Genomic DNA, 21,985 nt, shown 5'->3' with positions numbered 1-21,985 from the left:
GCAAGTGTAGAATGGTGGTAGAATGCGCTTTTGGATGTTTGAAAGCGCTTGCGCAGTTTACTGACTTGGTTAGATCAGAAGGTAGACCGAGGGAGGGGTTGGGTATTGGGATAGGGGGGTGGAGGAGGAGGGAAGCACAAGTCCAGAAACCAAATCGAAATTTCAGATATGCCAGTTTTCTGCTGTTTGTGCAATCCTCTGGGGTTGAGTGTGTAGGTCCCTGTAGCCTCCCCCCCCCCCGCCCAATGTACTTGGGTGTCTAGGTAAGGAGGCTATGGAACTTGAGGAGGAGAGAGGGCAGTTATACAGGGGCTGCAGGAGCAGTCTGTGGTCTTGCTGCCTTTCCCGCATTAGATCCACCATACAGTGGAGCATGTCAGTTTGCTCCCCCATGAGCTTGACCATAGCATCCTGCCTTCTCTCATCGCATGCATCCCTCCTCTCTTCGTATTTATGTAACGCTTTACGGGACTCCGCAATTGTTTGCCTCCACGCATTCAGCTGGGCCCTATCAGTGTGGGAGGACTGCATGAGCTCAGCAAACATGTCGTCCCGAGTTCATTTTTTCCGATTTCTAATCTGGACCAGCCTCTGGGATGGAGTAGATAGGGGCCCCGTTGAAACATTTGCACCTGCAGGAGGAGAAAAAGGGAGGGTCATATTTTAAAAGATACATTTTAGAGAACAAAGGGGACACTGTTTCTCAGTGAAACAGGCAATTCATAGTACACAGCACATGTTCTTTCTGTACAAGGTCACATCATGCCTCTTGTACTGAAGTGCCTGCCACTTTGGTGTGAGTAAGCCATCACACGCAGCCAGGCAACAGAATTCAGCTTGCAGGCAGCCATGGTAAGCCCTAGGGGCATGCGGGGTTCTGCTTCTTCCGCATTCATTTCAATGCTTACAAACTGCCGGGCCCCCTTTCCCATAGCAAGCAAAGCCTGGTGGGTTTGCCATATAAAAGGAGGGCCTGCAAGCTCTCTGGGATGATCACTTCATACAACACACATCCCCGCACCCGCCACGTGGCTCTGATGAGGCTCTGAGCAGGGATGAGCCCTTTAGACTAAATGCGAACAGCCCAGTGCAGCTGGGTTTCCCCCCACTGCATGGCTCCGATCAGGCTCTCACTCACCAGAAGTGCCTTCTCCAGGCTCATGGTCCGGGAGCCTGCCTTGGGAGTGGGGGAGGCTGTTGGCTCCAGCGTTAAGAATAGTTCCTGGCTGGGGGGAAAACACATTCCCCACTTGCCGCCTGTGCACTGTCGTCCTCCTCCTCCTCCTCCTTGTCCTCCAATAACTCATCCTCCTCGCTCTGTGCAACTCCCCCATTGCAGGTGTCCATGGACAGTGGTGGGGTAGTGGTGGCGTCACCCCCCATAATTGCATGCAGCTCATGGTAGAAGCAGCATGTATGGAGCTGTGACCCAGAGCGCCCGTTCGCCTCCCTGGCTTTTTGGTACGCCTGAGCTTGCCTGAGCTCCTTGATTTTTGTACGACACTACTCTGTGTCCCTGGAGTAGGCTCTTTCTGTCATGGCCCAGGAGACTTTAGCGTATGTATTTGTGTTTCTTTTTTTGGAACGTAGTTCTGCCATAACAGATTCGTCTCCCCAACGTGCAATGAGATCCAGTACCTCCCATTTAGACCATGCAGGAGCTCACCTGCGAATCTGGGACTGCGTGGTCTCCTGTGATGGTGGACTGTGCTGATGGTCACCTGTGCTGATGGTGACTGTAGTGGGGTAGACACCCGCTTCTGCCCTGAGGGGCTTAGAACAGCCCCAGAGAGGGCTGTGGCTGGGGACAAGAAGCCTGGGCTGATTGGGGAAGGCAGCAACAGCTGGGGCCATGCCCCAATCAGGCCCAGCTGGCCCCTATAAGACGCTGCGAGCCAGGAGTCCAAACAGACTTTCTCTGTAGAGAGACAAGGACCTGGCTGCTGGGGAGCCTAACCAAGTGCCTAGAGTGGAACAGGGCTGGGGGAAGGCCAGGGGAGCTGGGGAGCTCCGGCCTGGAAACCCCTCAGGCTGCGACCTAGTTGAAGGCCAGTTACGTATTGGGGTTGCAGGGGGCAGCCCGCGGGTAGGCAGAGGCAACAGGTCCAAACCCCCCTTGCCTGTGAGGGGTGGCTTATATACTGCAGTCAGCCCCAGTGAACGGGGGCTAGATAGTGACTAGGCAGTAGCCAAAGACTGTGGGGAGGTGGGGATAGGGGGTGGGGAGACCCTGCAAGTGAGGGGTTACTGCCAGGGGGCAGCACCCTGGCGTACAAGGGGCACCGGGTCCGGGAGGGACATGGGGGCCCGAGCGTAAGCGGGATACCGGAATGCAGAGGGCGCTCCAAGGCTGGAAGTAGAGCTAATTCCCCGGGCACCAGCAGGAGGCGCCACAGGGGTGAGTCCCACATGCTTACAGTGACCAAACAGGAAATGAAATTCAAAAGTGCATGGGAGTTGAGTGTGTTGTCCACAGCGGTCACAAGGGAGCATTCTGGGATAGCTCCCGGAGGCCAATAATGTCAAATTGCATCCACAGTACCTGTAACCCGGAACTGCAATCTCGATTTTAGCTCTACTCCACTTGCCAAGGTGGAGTACAGAAATCGGATTAAAGAGCCCTTTAAATCAAAAAAAGCGGTTTGGTCGTGTGGACGGAATCAGTTTTATTTCAAATTAACTCGACTAATTCCGAAATAACCATGTACTGTAGACCAGGCCTCGGATATCTGGTTGGAAAGTGTTCTGGTCTTTTCTTCCTGCAGAAAATGTAGATGAAAATGAAAAATAGGTTTTGTCAAAATATTCCGTGGGGCTTTCCCCACCGAAAATCAAACCCCCAAAATATTTCTATTTGGAAAATGATGCTGCAGTGCCTTGGGAGTTGTAGTTCAAGTGTCCCATTCTCCATTTTGTTCTGTAGGCTGTGGTCTCTGATGGGACTATATCTCCCACGATGCACAGTGGTGTCCTGTCTCGTTGAGGGGAGGTGGTGCACCGGGGTGGTCACATTGCTGTGCTGCATAATGGGAGACAAAAGTCCTGCTGGGGAGCCCAGCCCGTAGAGGCGGATGGGAGCATGGGGCTCTGTGGCAGCTCTTCAGAATGGAAATATTTGGTTTTAGACATTCAAGTTTTCACCTAAACAACAGTTTCTGCAGCAAGCAGACCCTTCTCACCAAAAAAAAGTGTTTAGTCAAAAACCCAATTTTCCCATCCCCAAAAGGTTCATTGGAAAAGTTTGTTTGTTTATTTTGTCCCCTAGAAAATATGAAATGAGTTTTTTTCTAATGTTCATTCTTCTCCAGTGCCAGGTCATGCAGCTACCAAACCTGCCCTTATCTGGCTGATAGAACAAGGGGAAGAGCCATGTGCCCAGACTTGCCAGGACTCAGGGGAAGGAGGCAGTTCTAGGTACATTTCCTCAGGTGTGTAACAATTTACACTTTAACAGTTATTTGCATCTTTCAAAAGCTGCCTAGTAAAAAGTTGGCTGATTCTGGCTTGTCTGGTTCTGACTCGGTGTTTCCTCAAAAGAAGCCTTCACTGAAGTAAGGACTGACTAAAACTACTGGAGGACCAAAAGATTTGGCCTCGTATTATCCTTTAATATTCCAATTTGCATACTAATAAAAATATGCATGTTAATTTTCACAGTAATAAAATTTGCCACACAGTTTCCATAGTAATGAAAATTTGCATACTTACTTGCATAGTAATACACTGTGCATTCTGATTTGCATAGTAATAAAATATTCATGCTAATGAACCCAAGTGACAAGCCCTGGATCTGAACTCCCCCATACCTTGAGGGTGTTTGCAATCTGAAGTTGGATTGGCTTGCGTGTGGTCTCCATCTTCAGAATGGGTTAAACCAAAACTCTGGATCCAAAACGCTAACATGGCCCCATCCTCTTAACTTGCATATCTAGCTCCACGATCTTCTCAGCCCTGTCAGGCCTGTATCATTGTCCTTACTTATACAGGCTAAGTAATTCTCTTCCCACCCCCCTTCCTAGTTACAGTATAGTTGAAGTGACTTGTCTGGCACCTAAGCTTAACGAGCAATATAATGCTCACTGTTCTTGTGAGATATCCCCAGAAGCCCAGAGGGACACTAATAAACGTAATGAGCTCATGGTCATCTTTTTGAAGAATGCCCACTGACTCTGGGTACCTGAATCTTGGCACAAGGCACCACGTGCCTTATTTTCATGCTGAAAACCTCTGAAAAATCAGAAGAGAGATGTCTCCACTTGGGGATCCAGCAATTCAGGGACCCCAAATCAGTGGACACTTTTGAAGAGGAGGCCATGTGTACCTGCACTTCTTTGCTGGACAGTGCATACAGAGGGTCCAGCAGTGAGGTATATAGCACTAGGGACACCTCTCTAGTTTCTTTGTTTTCATGCTTGCAGTCACTAAAGATCAGTGATTTTCAGGAGCGGGGTCCTGACCAAAGACAATGTGCTGTGTGATGTGATTTTGGATTGGGAGCGTTCTCTAATGGCTTGGATTGCCTTTCTTTTCTCTTAGCTGTTCTCCAGCAAGGAACACAGACATGCCTACTCCTCACTGAGAACAGTTGATTGTTGATGCAATCTATATAAATTTTATATGAGCTCAGAGGAACCGCCTCCTTCAATTGCAGTTGTCCCACAATAACTGGTTTTCTGCATATAAAAGCCAGGGCAGGTGTTAGGAGGTAGCAAGCAGGGCACTTGCCAGGGACCCTATGCCACAGGGGCCCCCACGAAGCCACATTGCTCAGGCTTTGGCTTCAGCCCTGGGTGGCGGGACTCAGGGCCGCGGTGTTCAGCCCCATGTGGTGAGGCTTCAGCTTTCTACCCTGGGCCCCAGCAAGTCTAACGCTGGCACTGCTTGGTGGATACCCTGAAACTTGCTCATGGCCCCCCAGGGGGCCCTGGACCCCTGGTTGAGAACCACGGCCCTAGATAGCTCTCCATGTTGCATAGGTAACAGCCCGGAAGAGAGCGGGGCAGGGAAAATGTCGGATAACCTTCTAAGCAGCCAGATCAGTTAATTGGCTGATACTTGTCTGTCTGGGTATTTCAAAAGCTTCCCTCTTCCACAGGATTCCATTTCCAATTAATCTTCCTTAATCTGATGGTTGCAATAGATATATTAGTTCAGTTATTTATTCTATTAAACACTTGATTTCAGGATTTCTTATAAACAATAAAAAAGGTCCTACAAAAGAATAAACAAGTTATCCTGTAGCATATTCCAGTTTACAGAATATTTAGCACACATAAGAGAGATTTTTCTAGGATTAATCAAATACTCTATAAAGGAATCCTATTCATTTTCAGTAAATGGCAACTAAATTCCAGCTGGTGCTTGTTCTTGCAAGATTGAGATTTAGGAACAATCAGTGTATGCTTGAGAGGTGTCAATTTTAAGTGTTGTCTGCTTGTACAAGACACACAAAACAGAGAAAATAAGTGGTAGTCTATGAACAGCAGTAGGATCATGATGCATTTATTAGATGGTTGTTTGGAATTCCAGATTCAGGTTCATTAAATAGGCTGCTGAGATATTCTGTTGTAGATGATGGGCAGCATTTTCCAAAGAGCCCAAGTCCCATTTGCAGAAGTGATTTAGGACTAGATCCACAAAGGGACTTTGGCACCAAACTCCAGTGGCTAGGTGCCAGAGCGATCCTCAGAACCCCTTTTTAGCTTCTGGCCAACCCTGCAAGTGCCAGTGTTTCTGCAGGTGAAGTTCCCTGGGGGCTAAGTTTTTGCTGGAGGACAGGCACAAGTCCAGGTAACTCCTGAGGCTGCCAAGCTGCTCAGCATCCTAGCTCATGTCCAAGCCCCTATAGGATTATTTAGTTAGGTGTTTCTTGCCTGTGGGGCCCAGTCCAGTAGGTGTTCTCGTAGCACAGCTAACCTGAACAAAGCCAGCCCAGAACACCCAAGTGCTAGTTAGGGCACTGGTCAGAGGTTTGCACCCAAGTTTATGTCCGTGCTCCAATTCCGGCAGAGTGGGGATTTGAAAATAGGTCTCATCTCCCAGATGAGTGCCCCAACCGCTGGGTTACTGGCTATAATGGGGTGGGGTTCTCAGTCTGGCTGTTTGTGAGAAAGGGCTGCCTTGGCTTAGGCACCGAACTTCAGGAGAGGATTCGCAGTTGTGAATCCCAGTTCTCATAGAATATCAGGGTTGGAAGGGACCCCAGAAGGTCATCTAGTCCAACCCCCTGCTCGAAGCAGGACCCATTCCCAGTTAAATCATCCCAGCCAGGGCTTTGTCAAGCCTGACCTTAAAAACCTCTAAGGAAGGAGATTCTACCACCTCCCTAGGTAACGCATTCCAGTGTTTCACCACCCTCTTAGTGAAAAAGTTTTTCCTAATATCCAATCTAAACCTCCCCCACTGCAACTTGAGACCATTACTCCTCGTTCTGTCATCTGCTACCATTGAGAACAGTCTAGAGCCATCCTCTTTGGAACCCCCTTTCAGGTAGTTGAAAGCAGCTATCAAATCCCCCCTCATTCTTCTCTTCTGCAGGCTAAACAATCCCAGCTCCCTCAGCCTCTCCTCATAACTCATGTGTTCCAGTCCCCTAATCATTTTTGTTGCCCTTCGCTGGACTCTCTCCAATTTATCCACATCCTTCTTGAAGTGTGGGGCCCAAAACTGGACACAGTACTCCAGATGAGGCCTCACCAATGTCGAATAGAGGGGAACGATCACGTCCCTCGATCTGCTCGCTATGCCCCTACTTATACATCCCAAAATGCCATTGGCCTTCTTGGCAACAAGGGCACACTGCTGACTCATATCCAGCTTCTCGTCCACTGTCACCCCTAGGTCCTTTTCCGCAGAACTGCTGCCTAGCCATTCGGTCCCTGGTCTGTAGCTGTGCATTGGGTTCTTCCATCCTAAGTGCAGGACCCTGCACTTATCCTTGTTGAACCTCATCAGATTTCTTTTGGCCCAATCCTCCAATTTGTCTATGTCCTTCTGTATCCTATCCCTCCCCTCCAGCGTATCTACCACTCCTCCCAGTTTAGTATCATCCGCAAATTTGCTGAGAGTGCAATCCACACCATCCTCCAGATCATTTATGAAGATATTGAACAAAACCGGCCCCAGGACCGACCCTTGGGGCACTCCACTTGATACCGGCTGCCAACTAGACATGGAGCCATTGATCACTACCCGTTGAGCCCGACAATCTAGCCAGCTTTCTACCCACCTTATAGTGCATTCATCCAGCCCATACTTCCTTAACTTGCTGACAAGAATACTGTGGGAGACGGTGTCAAAAGCTTTGCTAAAGTCAGGAAACAATACATCCACTGCTTTCCCTTCATCCGCAGAACCAGTAATCTCATCATAAAAGGCGATTAGATTAGTCAGGCATGACCTTCCCTTGGTGAATCCATGCTGGCTGTTCCTGATCACTTTCCTCTCATGCAAGTGCTTCAGGACTGATTCTTTGAGGACCTGCTCCATGATTTTTCCAGGGACTGAGGTGAGGCTGACTGGCCTGTAGTTCCCAGGATCCTCCTTCTTCCCTTTTTTAAAGATTGGCACTACATTAGCCTTTTTCCAGTCATCCGGGACTTCCCCGGTTCGCCACGAGTTTTCAAAGATAATGGCCAATGGCTCTGCAATCACAGCCACCAATTCCTTCAGCACTCTCGGATGCAGCTCGTCCGGCCCCAAGGACTTGTGCACGTCCAGCTTTTCTAAATAGTCCCTAACCACCTCTATCTCCACAGAGGGCTGGCCATCTCTTCCCCATTTTGTGATGCCCAGCGCAGCAGTCTGGGAGCTGACCTTGTTAGTGAAAACAGAGGCAAAAAAAGCATTGAGTACATTAGCTTTTTCCACATCCTCTGTCACTAGGTTGCCTCCCTCATTCAGTAAGGGGCCCACACTTTCCTTGGCTTTCTTCTTGTTGCCAACATACCTGAAGAAACCCTTCTTGTTACTCTTGACATCTCTAAAGGTTCTAATGACCTTTGAGCCCCAGCCCTCTCGTCAGCATTTCCTACTGGTTAACTTAAGCAGCGAAACGCCCAGCTTGCTGTCTCCTGTAACTCGCATTCTTAGGTACCTGACTCTCATGCCTTGTGTAGGGAGCCTGGACACCTAATCTGGGGCTGAGGATTCCAGTGGGCACCTCAGTCTTTTTGTGGATCTAGCCCTTAGGCCTAAGTCCCATTGACTTCGATGAGGTATGGGGCATGTCTACACTACAGTCTTAAATCGACCCAGGTTAGGTCGTTTTACAGCCACAGTGCTGTGCACCCTCACCAGGAGCACTTCTACGGATTGGAGAGGGACAGTGTAGGGGACTGAGCACCAGGGGCACAGCTACCCTCCCCCAGCTTTTGGGTCCCTGCTGGGAGTGGGGGGGAAGCCATTCAGGGCTTCTTGCCTCTGGTGGGCAGATTCACGCCCACAGTCTGGTTGGTTGCCATAGTCCCAGTGAGGAGCAGGGAACCAGGACCATGGGGGACAGCTGGGCTCCCAGTGGGGAGCCAGGGTGGCAGCCCAAGCCAGCAGCCTGGGTGGCTGCCGTGCTCTCGGCAGGGAGTGGGGAACTGGAACCACGGGGAGCAGCCCAGCCTGGAGTGGAGACTCCGCAGCAGCCCGGCAGGGGAGCCTGGAGCCAGCTTTCTTGTCAGTTTCATGGCTCCGGCAGAGACAGCGAACAGCCCATGTAAGTAATAGTATCTACACAAACCCTGCTTTGCCCTAACTACACCGACATAAGTCCTATGCCTCTTGTGGAGGTGGAGTTATGTCAGTGTAGTAGGGTACTTACGTTGGCAGGAGCAAGGCTGTAGCGTAGACACTGACGTAATTAGGTCGACGTAAGCTGCCTTGTCGACCTAGCTCTGTAGTGCAGACCAAGCCTAAGGCTCTGGAGTATCTAAATCATTTCTGAAAACAGGACTTACCGTAAATATATTTATCTTAGGCATTTATGAAATAAGTTCAGTAGCCATTGAGCTGTGTGCATGCACTAATTCAGCTCTGGGTTCCCCTTTATTCCAGCCAATGAGCTTGTCTCAAGAAATAATGACAAGGAGTCTCCAGAGAGGTTGGGCAAGCACAGGGCCTCGCCACGAGCCAGGGCAAGTGCTTTCCCAGACTGCAGCGGGGGTGTGGGCAAGGGTCAGCCTGGCTCAGAAGGACAGCAGGGGAAGCCAGCAGGAACCCGAAGCTGTGGAGCGAATCGGTGTGGCAGAGGGTTCAGTGAAGTGGAAGATGCCGCTGCCTCCGCGAGAACCCCCCCCGAGCAGAGGCTGCACTGCTGTATGGAATACAGTGAACGCTCTCCTTACCCGTCGCATGTAACCTCTCACTTCAGAGCCCATGCTGGGGAGAAACCCCATAAGTGCCCCACCTGCGAGAAGGAATTCGGCCGGCGTGCACACCTTATTCAGCATCAGCAAGTGCACACGGGTGAGAGACCCTACAGCTGCCCCGAGTGCGGGAAGAGCTTCAGTCGGAGCTCAAAGCTTATGGAACACCAGAGACTCCACACGGGGGAGAGACCCTACAAATGCTCTGAGTGCCAGAAAAGCTTCAGCCAGAGCTCCAGACTGATCAAACACCAGAGAATTCACACGGGGGAGAGGCCCTTCAAGTGCACCAGGTGTGAGAAGAGCTTTGCAGAGAGCACGAGCATGCTGCAGCATTACAGAGTCCACACCGGAGAGAGGCCCTATACATGCAGCTACTGCCAGCAGAGCTTCAGCCGAGGCTCGCGGCTGGCGGAGCACCAGAGGGTCCACACTGGGAAAAAGCCCCATCAGTGCGGCGAGTGCGGGAAGAGCTTTGGGAACCGCTCAACCCTCACCACCCACTACAGGACCCACACGAGCGAGAGGCCTTTCACGTGCAGCGAGTGTGAGAAGAGCTTCAAGCAGGGCTCGGCGCTGATTGCGCATCGGAGGAGCCACACCGGAGAGAGGCCCTTTACATGCACAGAGTGTGGGAAAAGCTTTGCTCTGAGCTCACACCTGATCAAGCACCAGAGAATCCACACAGGGGAGCGCCCCTTCCAGTGCCCAGAGTGTGAGAGGAGCTTCGTGCGGAACTCACACCTCACCGAGCATCGGCGGATCCACACAGGGGAGAGACCCTACCAGTGTCCTGAATGCAAGAGGAGCTTCCGCCGCAGCTCCCGGCTCATTGAGCACCAGAGGATCCACACAGGAGAGAGACCCTACAAATGTCCCCAGTGCGAGAAGAGCTTCAGCCGCAGCTCGGCCCTCAGCGAGCACCGCCTCCGAGTCCATACGGAGGAGGGCGCTGTGGAGGAGGACAGCCCCTCTGATCAGCCAAACGCCTCCAGGAGCGACCCTGGAAGGGAAAGACGCTACCAGTGCGGCAAATGCGAGAGAAGCTTCTTTCGGAGATCCCATTTTGTTGAACACCGCAGAGTCCACACAGGAGAGAGGCCCTTTAAGTGTCCCGAGTGCAAGAGAGGCTTCCGCTCCAGCACAACCCTTACTAAACACTCCAGAACCCATACAGGGGAAAAGCCTTACAAGTGTTCTGCATGTGAGAAATGCTTTGTCCACTGCTCCAAGCTGATGGCGCATCAGAGGAGCCACACCGCAGAGAAACCCTTTAAATGCAATGAGTGCGAGAAAAGCTTCACTCAGAAGTCGGGTCTCATAGATCATCAAAGAATCCACACGGGAGAAAAACCTTATCGATGTCCCACCTGTGAGAAAAGCTTCAGCAGGAGCTCGACGCTCATTCAGCATCAGAAAATCCACATGACAGACAAACCCTATAAGTGTCCTGAGTGTGAGAGAGGCTTTAGACGACACGCGCATCTGAGAAAACATCAGAAAACCCACGCACCATAGGACCTGGCTGCATTTAACAAAAAGAGCTAGCCGTTGAAGGCAGATGTGTTTCCGTGACCTCGGAAAGGCAGCGTTCGGGAAGTGCCATTGGCAGTATTTCTAGAGGGTGGAAGACTTGTTTCATGAAGAAAAAAGAATAATCGTATTTTGGGACAATTGGGAACGAACAAGGAAATTCCATGCAGAAAACTAGTGCTGTGGAACGTTGAGGTTGAGAAAACAAGCTGTCCAAAGCCAGGCAATGCAGAGTTAAGTGCGATCCTCTTGTGCTTATCCCTTTACAAACAGGATTTCTCTTGATTATAAAAAGATTTGCCAATGAATGTAATTGATGATACAAACAAGAATTTCTTATGCAGCCCTACAGACAATATATTACAGTATAGCATAGCTGAGTCAAGAGGGTTGGCTAGATTTTTTTAAGTCTCAGTGAGGTCTGCAAGACAAGTGAAGTTCAATGTTCAATGACTACACAGTAGCAAATATTATAAACTGACTGGCACGGAGTGTGAAGTGATCAGGTGTTTGAGGTTCTCAGTGGCAGGGGCATGAGAATGAAGCCCTTACTCCCACTGTGGTGAAATTCACTTCTCCGCAAAAGGCCAGCATCATGTACTCCCTATAAGGGCTTAAGTGGTACATAAGCCAGGCACAGGCCTTCTGCATGAAATGAATTTCCCCATCTGAAGACCCCTGACTCATGTGAGTAGTACGCCAATGTGAATATTTGCACAATTGGTTCCCGTAACAGGGTGGCAGTTCTCTTCTATTGGAACCCTGCAAAAAACTGTCTGAGTGGGTCCAGCTGACTCATTGTGCTGCCGCATGTCCTGTTAATTTCCACCAATGCTCTGGAGGCCTTCTGGGCACAGGGAATGAGTCTGGGATGCAGAAGGTCCTGCCGGGATTACACAGCCTGGAGGAAAAAGCTCACACTGAGGTTATGTTTTATTGTTGCAGCTACTTGTTAAAAAAATATTGCCAAATGTTTTTGGATGGGAGATAACTTAATTTGGAAACAGACTTTCAGGGGAAATTTTATTTTTTTTCTAAGTTTCTTTCTACACCTGAACCATCTCTCTGCAGCCATCAGGACTAGAAACTTTTTTTTAAAGGTGATAACTGAGAACCTCAGTTTATAACCTGATTCCAGCCATTGGGCTTTAGGAAAGGGACCAAATATTACAAGGCTTACCATCTGGCAAGACTGCTAGTCTCAGCTATGGGTATTCAAAACATTTCCATCAAGAGTGGAATAGTGTTTGCTTTCCTTGAGCATTTTTTTTAAACTGGAAAACTTTCAGTTTTTGGAAGCTTTCAGCCAAAAAATAAGCAGTTTTTGACAAAGTCTAAGTTTTCTGGGGCAAAGTTACATAAAAGTGAAAAAAAATGATCAATTTTTCATGGCAAAAATCCCGTGAAAGAGCAGCCCGCTGCCTGGTGCGCGCCCTGGAGCCTGAGCCCACATAGCAAGTTTCTTCTTCTCCCTGCCCCTGTCAGCAGCCTTTCTGGACACCTAGTGGTTCACCGCTTCCAACAAGTTAACCTTCCAGCGAGTTCACCCTTTCAGGTACCAAATTCCGAGTCGAAACCACAGTCTCAGTATCTGTGGGCCCCCTGCTTGGGCCCTCAGGCCTTCCCCTGGGATTCTGAAAACAATGACAAATCTAACAGTGTTACCCAGCGTCTCCAGCCCCAGCACACTCACCACCTTAGTCCATTCCAGTCACTCATCCTCACTGCACCCTCTTTTGTGGCCACCACACCAAGAGTCTTCATCTCCTGCAGCCTCTGTTTACTTCTGGCCTAGTTTTTCTACCTCCTGCAACCACCTCGGTCACTTGGGCCTCTTTCCAAGGACTCATGCCTCTCGGCCGTTAGGGCCCACTGCTAGCAGCCTGGTCAGTGCCCTTCCTGGGTCCTCGTTCCTTCTGTCAGACCCAGGACTTCCTCCTGGCTTCCCCCTTCCAGCTGTTGGGCTTCCTTCTTGATAATTTTGCCCTTCCCCAGGTGCAGGAACAGCAGGGCTAATTAAGGCCTTGTCTGCATCTTTAACCCATTCCTGAATCCTACTTCCCTTACATGGACTCCCTGGGAGCTGTGTGTGTGTGTGTGTGGGGGGGGGGGGATTGACCCCACTCCCCAATTCCGGGCAGCACTAGTCCAAGATAGTACAGGAGGGTGACCCAGATGCTCACGTAGTCACTTAGACGTGGATAGCTGCTGCAGCTCAGTGAGAGAAGGCATCCTAGAATATCATAGAATCACAGGACTGGAGAGGACCTCAAGAGGTCATCTAGTCCAGTCCTCTGCACTCATGGCAGGGTTAAGTATTATCTAGACCATCCCTGACAGGAGTTTGTCTAACTTGCTCTTAAAAATCTCCAATGATGGAGATTCCACAACCTCCTTAGGCAATTTATTCCAGTCCTTAACCACCCTGACAGTTAGGAAGTTTTTCCTAATGTCCAGCCTAAACCTCCCTTGCTGCAATTTAAGCCTATTGCTTCTTGTCCTGTTTTCAGAGGTTAAAGAAAACTATTTTTCTCCATCCTCCTTGTAACAACCTTCTATGTACTTGAAAACTGTTATGTCCCCACTGAGTCTTCTCTTCTTGAGACTGAAAAAATTGGGTTTTTTTAAATCTTCCCTCATAGGTCATGTTTTCTAGACCTTTAATAATTTTTGTTGTTCTTCTCTGGACTTACTCCAATTTGACCACATCTTTCCTGAAATGTGGAGCCCAGACCTGGACACAATATTCCAGCTGAGGCCTAATCAGCGCAGAGTAGAGCGGAAGAATTACTTCTCGTGTCTTGCTTACAACACTCCTGCTAATACATCCTAGAATGATGTTTGCTTTTTTTTGCAACAGTGTTACACTGTTGACTCATATTTAGCTTGTGATCCACTATGACCCCCAGATCCCTTTCCCCAGTACTGCTTCGTAGGCAGTCATTTCCCATTTTGTATGTGTGCAACTGATTGTTCCTTCCTAAGTGGAGTACTTCGCATTTGTCCTTACTGAATTTCCTATTTACTTCAGACCATTTCTCCAGTTTGGCCAACTCATTTTGAATTTTAATCCTATCCTCCAAAGCACTTGCAACCCCTCCCAGTTTGATATTGTCTGTAAACTTTATAAGTGTACTCTCCATGCTATTATCTAAATCGTTGATGAAGATATTGAACAGAACCGGACCCAGAACTGATCCCTGTGGTACCCCATTTGATATACCGTTCCAGCTTGACTATGAACCACTGATAATTTGTCTCTGGGAGCGGTCTTCCACCTAGGTTGTATTTCCCTAGTTTGTTTATGAGAAGGTCATGCGAGACAGCATCAAAAGCCTTGCTAAAGTCAGGATATATACATCTGGCCTCTTTGGTGATGGGATGCACAGGCTGCTTACCAGGCTTTGGATGAGCATGAAGTCATAGAGCCTTTGGGAATTGGGACTAGGTTCAAAATATCTTAATCCCCACCCATCCGTTCCCCATCACATGACCTTTCATTCCCGCTCGCTGGGTTTATGTCAGTCACATGGCTCAGGTTGGTGGATTGTCTTTATCCAGGGCTGCTTTGCATAACACAAAAGGAATCCCGAGGCTGATTGGTTCCTTATTCAAAGGCCAATTTGATAGCAACATAAGAGTAAACATTTAGAAATTAGGTCTGTCGATTAATTGCAGTTATTAACTCATGCAAGTAACTCAAAAAAATAAATCGTGACTAATTGCACTGTTAAACAATAGAATACCAGTTGAAATTTATTAAAGATTTTTGGGTGTTCTTCTACATTTTCAAATATATTGATTTCAATTACAACACAGAATACAAAGCATAGACAGCTCACTTTATAGTATTTTTGATTACAAATATCTGCACTGTAAAAATGATAAACAAAAGAAATAGTATTTTTCAATTCACCTCATACAAGCACCGTGGTGCAATCTCTTTATCGTGAAAGTGCAACTTACAAATGTAGGGTTTTTTGTTACATATTTAATTAACGCATTATTTTTTTAACAAGTGTCTTCAGCATGGAAGCCTGTCCTCTGGAAGGATGGCCGAAGCTCTGAAAGTTTAGGGCATCTGGCATGTAAATATCTTGTGATGGCAGCTACAACAGTGCCATGCGAACTCCTGTTCTCACTTTCAGGTGACATTGTAATTAAGAAGCGGGCAGCATTATCTCCAGTAAATATAAACAAGCTTGTTTCTCTTAGGTTTCAGAGTAGCAGCCGTGTTAGTCTGTATCCGCAAAAAGAAAAGGAGGACTTGTGGCACCTTAGAGACTAACATTTTTTAGTCTCTAAGGTGCCACAAGTACTCCTTTTCTTTCTGTTTCTCTTAGTGATTGGATGAACAAGAAGTAGGACTGAGTGACTTTCAGACTCTAAAGTTTTACTTTGTTTTGTTTTTGAAGGCAGGGGTTTTTTTGTACATAATTCTACATTTGTATGTTCAACTTTCATGATAAAGAGATTGCACTTGTATTTGTTGAATTGAAAAATACTATTTTTTTTTTACAGTGCAAATATTTGTAATCAAAAATAAATATAAAGTGAACACTGTACACTTTGTATTCTGTGTTGTAATTAAATATATTTGAAAATGTAGAAAACATCCAAAACTATTTAAATAAATGGTATTCTATTATTGTGTAACAGTGTGATTAATCACAATTCATTTTTTTAATTATGTGATTAATCACGATTAATTTTGTTAATTGTTTGACAGCTCTATTCAAAATTCAGTGTCATAAAGGAAGGTGGGTTGCATTCAGGCAGCTGCCATCTCTCTGCAACACAAGGAGTTATAGACCAGGTTTTTAAAGGTATTGAGATGCCTAACTGCCATTGAAATCGATGGGAACTAGGTACATAAGCACCTTTAAAAGTCTGGGCCCATGTGCCTGCTGTTAGCTGCCAGTCCAGTTCACAAGCACTGACTGCTTTCCCCTAGGTACTCTTAGCACTGGGATCCTTAGATCTTGCCTGCACAAGAAAGGTGTTGCAGTTTAACTTAACCTGATTTTGTTAAATCAGGTACAGCTACAAATGCCTCTTAGGCCAAGGTAAAAGTGGCTCATTTGGGTTTATCTGTAACCTGTTCCCCGTTGACTTAAGCTAAACCAAAATAAGCTGCTGTTACTGAGTGTGTCCGGGGAGGGTTTTGCATTGATTTAACTAAATAGGCATAAAATCACATCTACAGGCATTGTTTCCACCCAGACATAGTGCTGCGTCAGCATAGCAGTATAGTTAAGGCGGTACACCTGCCCCTCACATGGATGCAGTTAAACCAGTGTAAAGGTGCTTACAATGGTATAGCTTATTCCATACAGGAAGGGGAATAAATTATACTCTACTAAGGCACTTTATACAGTATAACGCTCCACACTAGGTGTTCTACTGTAGAACTAGATTGGTAAGAAATCACCTCCCTCTCCCCACCTGGCATAGTTACAGCCGTACAAACACTGCACCTACAGATAGGTTTCAGAGTAGCAGCCGTGTTAGTCTGTATCTGCAAAAAGAAAAGGAGGACTTGTGGCACCTCAGAGACTAACCAATTTATTTGAGCATAAGCTTTTGTGATGAAGTGAGCTGTAGCTCACGAGAGCTTATGCTCAAATAAATTGGTTAGTCTCTAAGGTGCTACAAGTCCTCCTTTTCTCACTGTGCATACAGCAGGTCTTAAGTTAAGCTTCACTGCACCTTACTTGTGTTGATGAGCGCTTAGTTTGGTGGCAGGACTGCAGGGGTTGTGAACTTGTTTTGCAGGGAGAGTCATTCCCATTTCAAACACAACTTTATAGATGTGGGTCTCACAGCTTTAGTATATAGAGAGTGGAAATAGCAACTGAAATGTATTTATAATCCTTTCCTCTCACTTGTATCCAGCCCCCTTGCATGTAAGTGTGATGGTTGTTTTGTTATAATGCTGTTTATTAAAGCATAAAATGCAATGTGCTCGCTCTGTTGTTTATCAGCATGGAATGGGCAGGTTCCTTCCCTACCAGCACAGAAGAGCAAGGTGCTTTGAGCACATCCCCAGATTACAGGCAACTATGCCAGACCATGCAGGGGGAAACAGCCATTGCCGTTCTTAGGGCACAGTACCAGCTATGGGACAAAGCTGGCCAGTTCAGATCCTGACTATGACCAATGTACTATGTTGACCCCTCTACAGTCACCACAGCCTCTTGCTCTGTCACCTACCGCAGACCCATGCACACCCTTTTCTCCTGACCCCACACCCTTCTCCAGTGACTAAGCCCAGCGTTGCTCTGCACAGCAGGTGCATGTTGGGTGCTGAGGACTAGCTCCACATCGGGGCTCAACGGTGTCAGACCATGGGCGGCTCTGGGCACATGCACCACTAGACACAGAGGCGCCTGGGGACACTTGCCAACTACAGGCTTAGGTAGAAGCTGAGCAGGGGGGCTGAGGATCTCCGGCATGCCTAAGTCCCCTTTGTGGATCTAGTCCTGAGCTCTTAGCATCATGGAAAACCACTCTGCTCCACTCCTATGGCCCCTTTGGTAGGGTCTCTCTGCCACTGGCAGAGTTTAAATGATGGTGATGCTATTGCAAGCGGGTTAGTTTGGAACAAGTCTCCCTGGTCAGCTCCTACAGTCTGACACTGATGGGTTCAATTTGCCTCCTGCAGAACTGTGCATGTTATTACAGGTGAATAGAAACTGATGCAACTGGGAGCCATTTTGTGGGGGATAAAAGATTTATTCGGGCCAAAGGTGTCACACAGCTTTAGTATTTGTGGGTCCTCTTGTTTTATGTTTTCTTTCCCCCACACTCATACTGCTGCTGCAGTTTTATGCTGGCTTCAAACACTGCCCTGAGGGGCCTGCTTGACAAGCGTTTCTTAAAACATATCCCTACAAAATTACCACCCCACTCCCCCCAAAACCCCTCTCCCCCCCACATATAAAACCAGGAGCCCCCAGCATACCGTAGTGTGTTTATATACAAACATATACAGAGTATCGACAGCCATGGTTGCAATATACTGTTCCATGGGCATGGACAGAAAGTGGAACACCCTGCATGTAATAAGAGGTACAGATGTCTTGATTGTGCTGGTACGGTACATTAATGTCACAAAATAGCAGGGCTGGGACTAGTGGGTTAACCGTGGCTTGCAAGGCGTAGGGAGTGCTCTGCCTGCTAGTCTTCAAGATGCTCCAAAGCCACAAATCCCGTGGGCCCCCTGAGGAGGCCAAAGCCTCACCTTTCACACTAACACACTGGGCTTTTTAAAGATTGAAGCTCTGAGGCAAAAACCTGATCAACAGCCACTCTAGCATCCCCATCGGCATTTAAACACAAGATGCTGGTGTAGGGACTGAAGCTAGATGGTAGCAGCACATCTACAAAGGCAGCTGCAGCGGGGCGAGCTTATCTGGCCCATTTCTCAGTGCTGACCCCCCGGGAACTCACCCTCTGCCCAGTCTCAGAGCCCCGGAGATGGGCAGTCATGCCTAGTGGGTGGAACAATTCAGTAGCCAAGAATCAGAGCCCGGGTCAGAGCTGGATTACCTGGACTGAGGCAAGGCACAAGTAGGATTAGAAACAAGCGGGAACAGGAGCTATCACAGCCATGGGCAAATGCTTTGAGCCTCTGCCCACCAATCGGGATACAGCCAGTCCGGCAGCCTGCTGTACGCCAGCTGCACTCATCAGGCTGCCCAGAGACTGGCTCTGCTGCAGGCCTCATACCTGACATCTAGGCTACTTTTACACACACTGCCCCCAGCTGCATTTTGAAAACTGGCAAAGCGCTGCAAGGAGGTGTTGCAAAGACGGCTCTGAGGCTACTTGGAGGCGAGGCGGGGACCCAGACAGCTAGCAACCAGCAGTGAAAACAAGATGCAGAATCCTGAGCCATCTTCAGACGCTGCGGCCCAACCAGCCAGCGCTGTACCCAGACCGCTCGGCTTGCTCTTGGGAGGGGCATGCATGTACTTCTGGAATATCTGACCCCCTCAGGGGACCTGGGTTCTATTCCTGGCTCTGCTATGGGCCTGCTGGGTGACCTTGGGCAGGTCACTGCACCTTTCCATACCTCTGTTTCCCCATCTGTAAAATGAGGCTAACGAAGCTGACCTCTTTTTTAAAGAGCTTTGAGATCTGCCGCTGAAAAGTGCTATTGACAACCTAGGGATTATCATCGTTTTGGTAATTTCCCACAGATTGCTGAGTTAACACCATTATTCATATGCTGGTAGCACTTGCATTGTGCAAACACGGAGGAAGGCACAGTCCCTGCCCCAAAGAGCTTAGCATAAAGTACCTCCTGCTTGGAACAGGAGCTAGGATAGGGTTTAAAGGATGCCAAGGCATCCTTCAGACACGTACGAATACCAGCGGCCACAACACCAGGAACTCTTTGCCCTGTAGCTGCCAGAGCCACCCACACTCACCCATTCCTCCACCTTCCCACTGCTAGCAGAAAAGACATCACTCCACACCGCACCCCCGGGGCTATGAGACCCTCTCCGCCCCTTCTCTCACAGCACCCGCAGCACCAACCCCTTGATGCCTCAGCGGAGACTCTTCCACTTGGGCTCCAGTGTTTGCCTGGACTTGCTCTTTGGACTGGCCCCAGCACTGAACAGTCACTGCATGGCTCCGGTACTGCCCTAGATCCCCTCTCTGAACCGATCACTCCCGTCTTCAGCCATGGACTGGAATGGGTCTGCTCGGAAGGGAACAAGGGCCTTGGCTTCACCAAGCAGGAAACAGCCCAGGAGCATGAAGAGCAGCCAAGGGTTTGTGACAGCGGAGAACCTCCTGGGTTCTTCTCAAGCTCATGTGATGGGCTTCTTTCCTGACTCCCGGGAGCAGCGAGCGCGCCACTGGACACCCTCGACGTCTGGAGCGACTCCACCCCTGCCATAGCCCGTCCTGCACCGCCACGGTCTGCCCACAGAAGATGACTCTTCCACCTGCTCAGCTTCATGTTCCCCAGCAGCACTCGCGCTACTTCCTATAGCTCGCCCCAGGGACCGGTGGGAACGAGAGCTGGTGTCAGGCGCCTCTGAAGCAGGGAGAAGAGAAAAATCGCACAAGCTGGGCTCCCTGTGGTTTAGCTCCTTCCCGCCCATGCAGCTTGACACAGCTGGGTGAGAAGGTCTCCCAGCCCATGGCAGATGGAGCCCAATAGATAACTGCCGAAGGGAAGGGGAAGAAGGAAAGCGATTTGGTTGGGAGTGTGGGAGACAATCAGGAAGAGGGTGGAGACGAGGACACGGGGCAGGGGGGAGGGTTTGAGAAAGCCACAGTGACAGGGAAGGAAGGGGAGCTTAGAGACACTCAGCCCAGGTCCTCCGAGGTATTTAGGGACCTAAATGGCTTTCAATGGGCGTTAGACAACCCAATACCTTCGAGGACTGGGCCGCTGAACCCAGCACTGGTAGGTCATGGCTGCAGCGAGCCTTGCCATGCAGTAGGCGGCTGGGTAGCCGAACCGGGCAGTCACGGCCTGCAGCTCGTGGCTCGGCCCTCAGGCCAGGCTGAGGTGAGTGCGCTGGCCTCATTACCTTTTCTCTGCCCGTCTGGCCTGGCTCTGCCCGCAGGGCAGCAAGATCATCCAGGCTGCCCCTGCAGTAGAGGGCGTTCTCCGCTCGCAGCTCCCTCACGCGGCCCTGCAGTTGGCGCAGGATCTTCGAGGACACAAAGCTGCGCCCCCCAAGTTGGGGGGCGGTGCACAGGGAGGAGGAGGTGGTCGGGCAGAGATGGGTGTGCTCGTGCCGGTCCTGTGGGCAAGAGAAAGGAGAAAGCTTTAGCCGGGGGTCAAAACACACTGAGGCCAGCTGGAGGCATGTGGGCCCAGCACACCGGAGACACCAGGGCTGCTCCCTCCTGGCCACTGGTGAGGTGCACAGTCAGGGGGCCAGAGCCTGGAAGTAGGCCAGGAGATCTGGGTTCTGTTCCTGACTGCCACAGGCTTGTTGGGTGACCACAGATATGTCAGCGCAGCGAGCCTCAGTTTCCCCAATGTGCTGAGAGACATCCGGGTGGGACACACAATACCAGGGCTGCATGCTGTTAGTGCAGGGTCGCGGCATAGTAGGGTCTGACAAGCCCTAATTAGTTAAGCACCATAACACTCTCCCAAGGCAGGAGAGGTTTGGGAACCCTGAAATGCAGCCATCTCTGGGGTGGAACGGGGCACCGGTTTAGCAGCACACGGCCACACTACCAAGAGATGAAGCAGAATGCATCCAACTGAGAGTGCAGGGGGCACGGGGCCGGGGGGGGGGGAGGGCAGGATGGAATTACCTGAGCTTGGATAGGGCCAGGACACTGGGGCTCAGGACTCATATACACTAAGGAGCATAAGGGGTCAGTTCATGTGAGAGACAGCGCCACCGGCCGCACAGGCCTCCTGCCCTTGCTCCCTGCAGCTGGGATTGGGTTAGAGCTGCCTCCGAAGGAGGAGTGCAGCTTCCTGAAGCACCACCCCCCTGTCCAAGTGCCAGCCCTGGCTGCCTCTGCTTGGCCCGTGAGTTCCCCAGGGCACAGCATTGGAGGACATGGCTGCAGGACACGTAAGGTGCCTGGGAGATATTAGGGCCACTGGAATAGCCCTGCAGCTTGTAGCACCCATCAGCTACTCACTGACACTACTCTGCACACAGGGCTGGATTCTAGCCTCCTGGACTATTATCTCCCTTGTCTCTCCCTAAGAGGCTGCCTTGCCCTTTACAATCCCCTGCTCCACAGACTCATCTCAGCCCAGAACCTGGCTGGGAGCTTCCGATGCCTGGCAAGCCGAGGAAGAGCTGCCCTGTGCCCTCCCAGTGAGACTGATCCAAGCAGAGAAGGTCCCTGAACCAGCCGGGGCCCTTTCACTGTCCTCCCTTTAGCCAGAGGTGAGTGTTTCTCCTTTACCGTGGAAAGCCGCCCGATTTCTGCGTCCAGTCTCTCCACACTCCTGCGAAGGCCCCTGGGCCTGTCCCAGGAGAAGCACCTGTGGGGGGAAGATCACATTCCCTCATGGGCAGATGGCACGAGAAGGCAAGGCAGCCTAGTCGCTCCTTGGCCAGAGTGAGTTAACCTCCCCCCCTCCACAGGAGGGTCCA

At 49.7% G+C, this 21,985-nt stretch overlaps 1 protein-coding gene across 1 annotated transcript in view; it reads right to left on the bottom strand.

Moving 5' to 3' along the window:
* Window positions 1-2,797: 2,797 nt before the first annotated feature.
* The window catches only part of LOC140898859 (uncharacterized), an 80,389-nt gene continuing 61,201 nt past the window's right edge, over window positions 2,798-21,985 (bottom strand). The window contains exons 25-27 of the mRNA XM_073313381.1: window positions 21,795-21,873; window positions 20,441-20,656; window positions 2,798-3,019 (exon numbers count right to left, since the gene is read on the bottom strand). Of these exons, the coding sequence (XP_073169482.1) occupies window positions 2,798-3,019; window positions 20,441-20,656; window positions 21,795-21,873 (517 nt within the window). The remainder of the gene's footprint in view (window positions 3,020-20,440; window positions 20,657-21,794; window positions 21,874-21,985) is intronic.

Source organism: Lepidochelys kempii, chromosome 15 (assembly GCF_965140265.1).
Source record: "Lepidochelys kempii isolate rLepKem1 chromosome 15, rLepKem1.hap2, whole genome shotgun sequence".
Taxonomy (NCBI): Eukaryota; Metazoa; Chordata; order Testudines; family Cheloniidae; genus Lepidochelys; species Lepidochelys kempii.
This window is presented reverse-complemented; position numbering and strand designations above follow the sequence as displayed.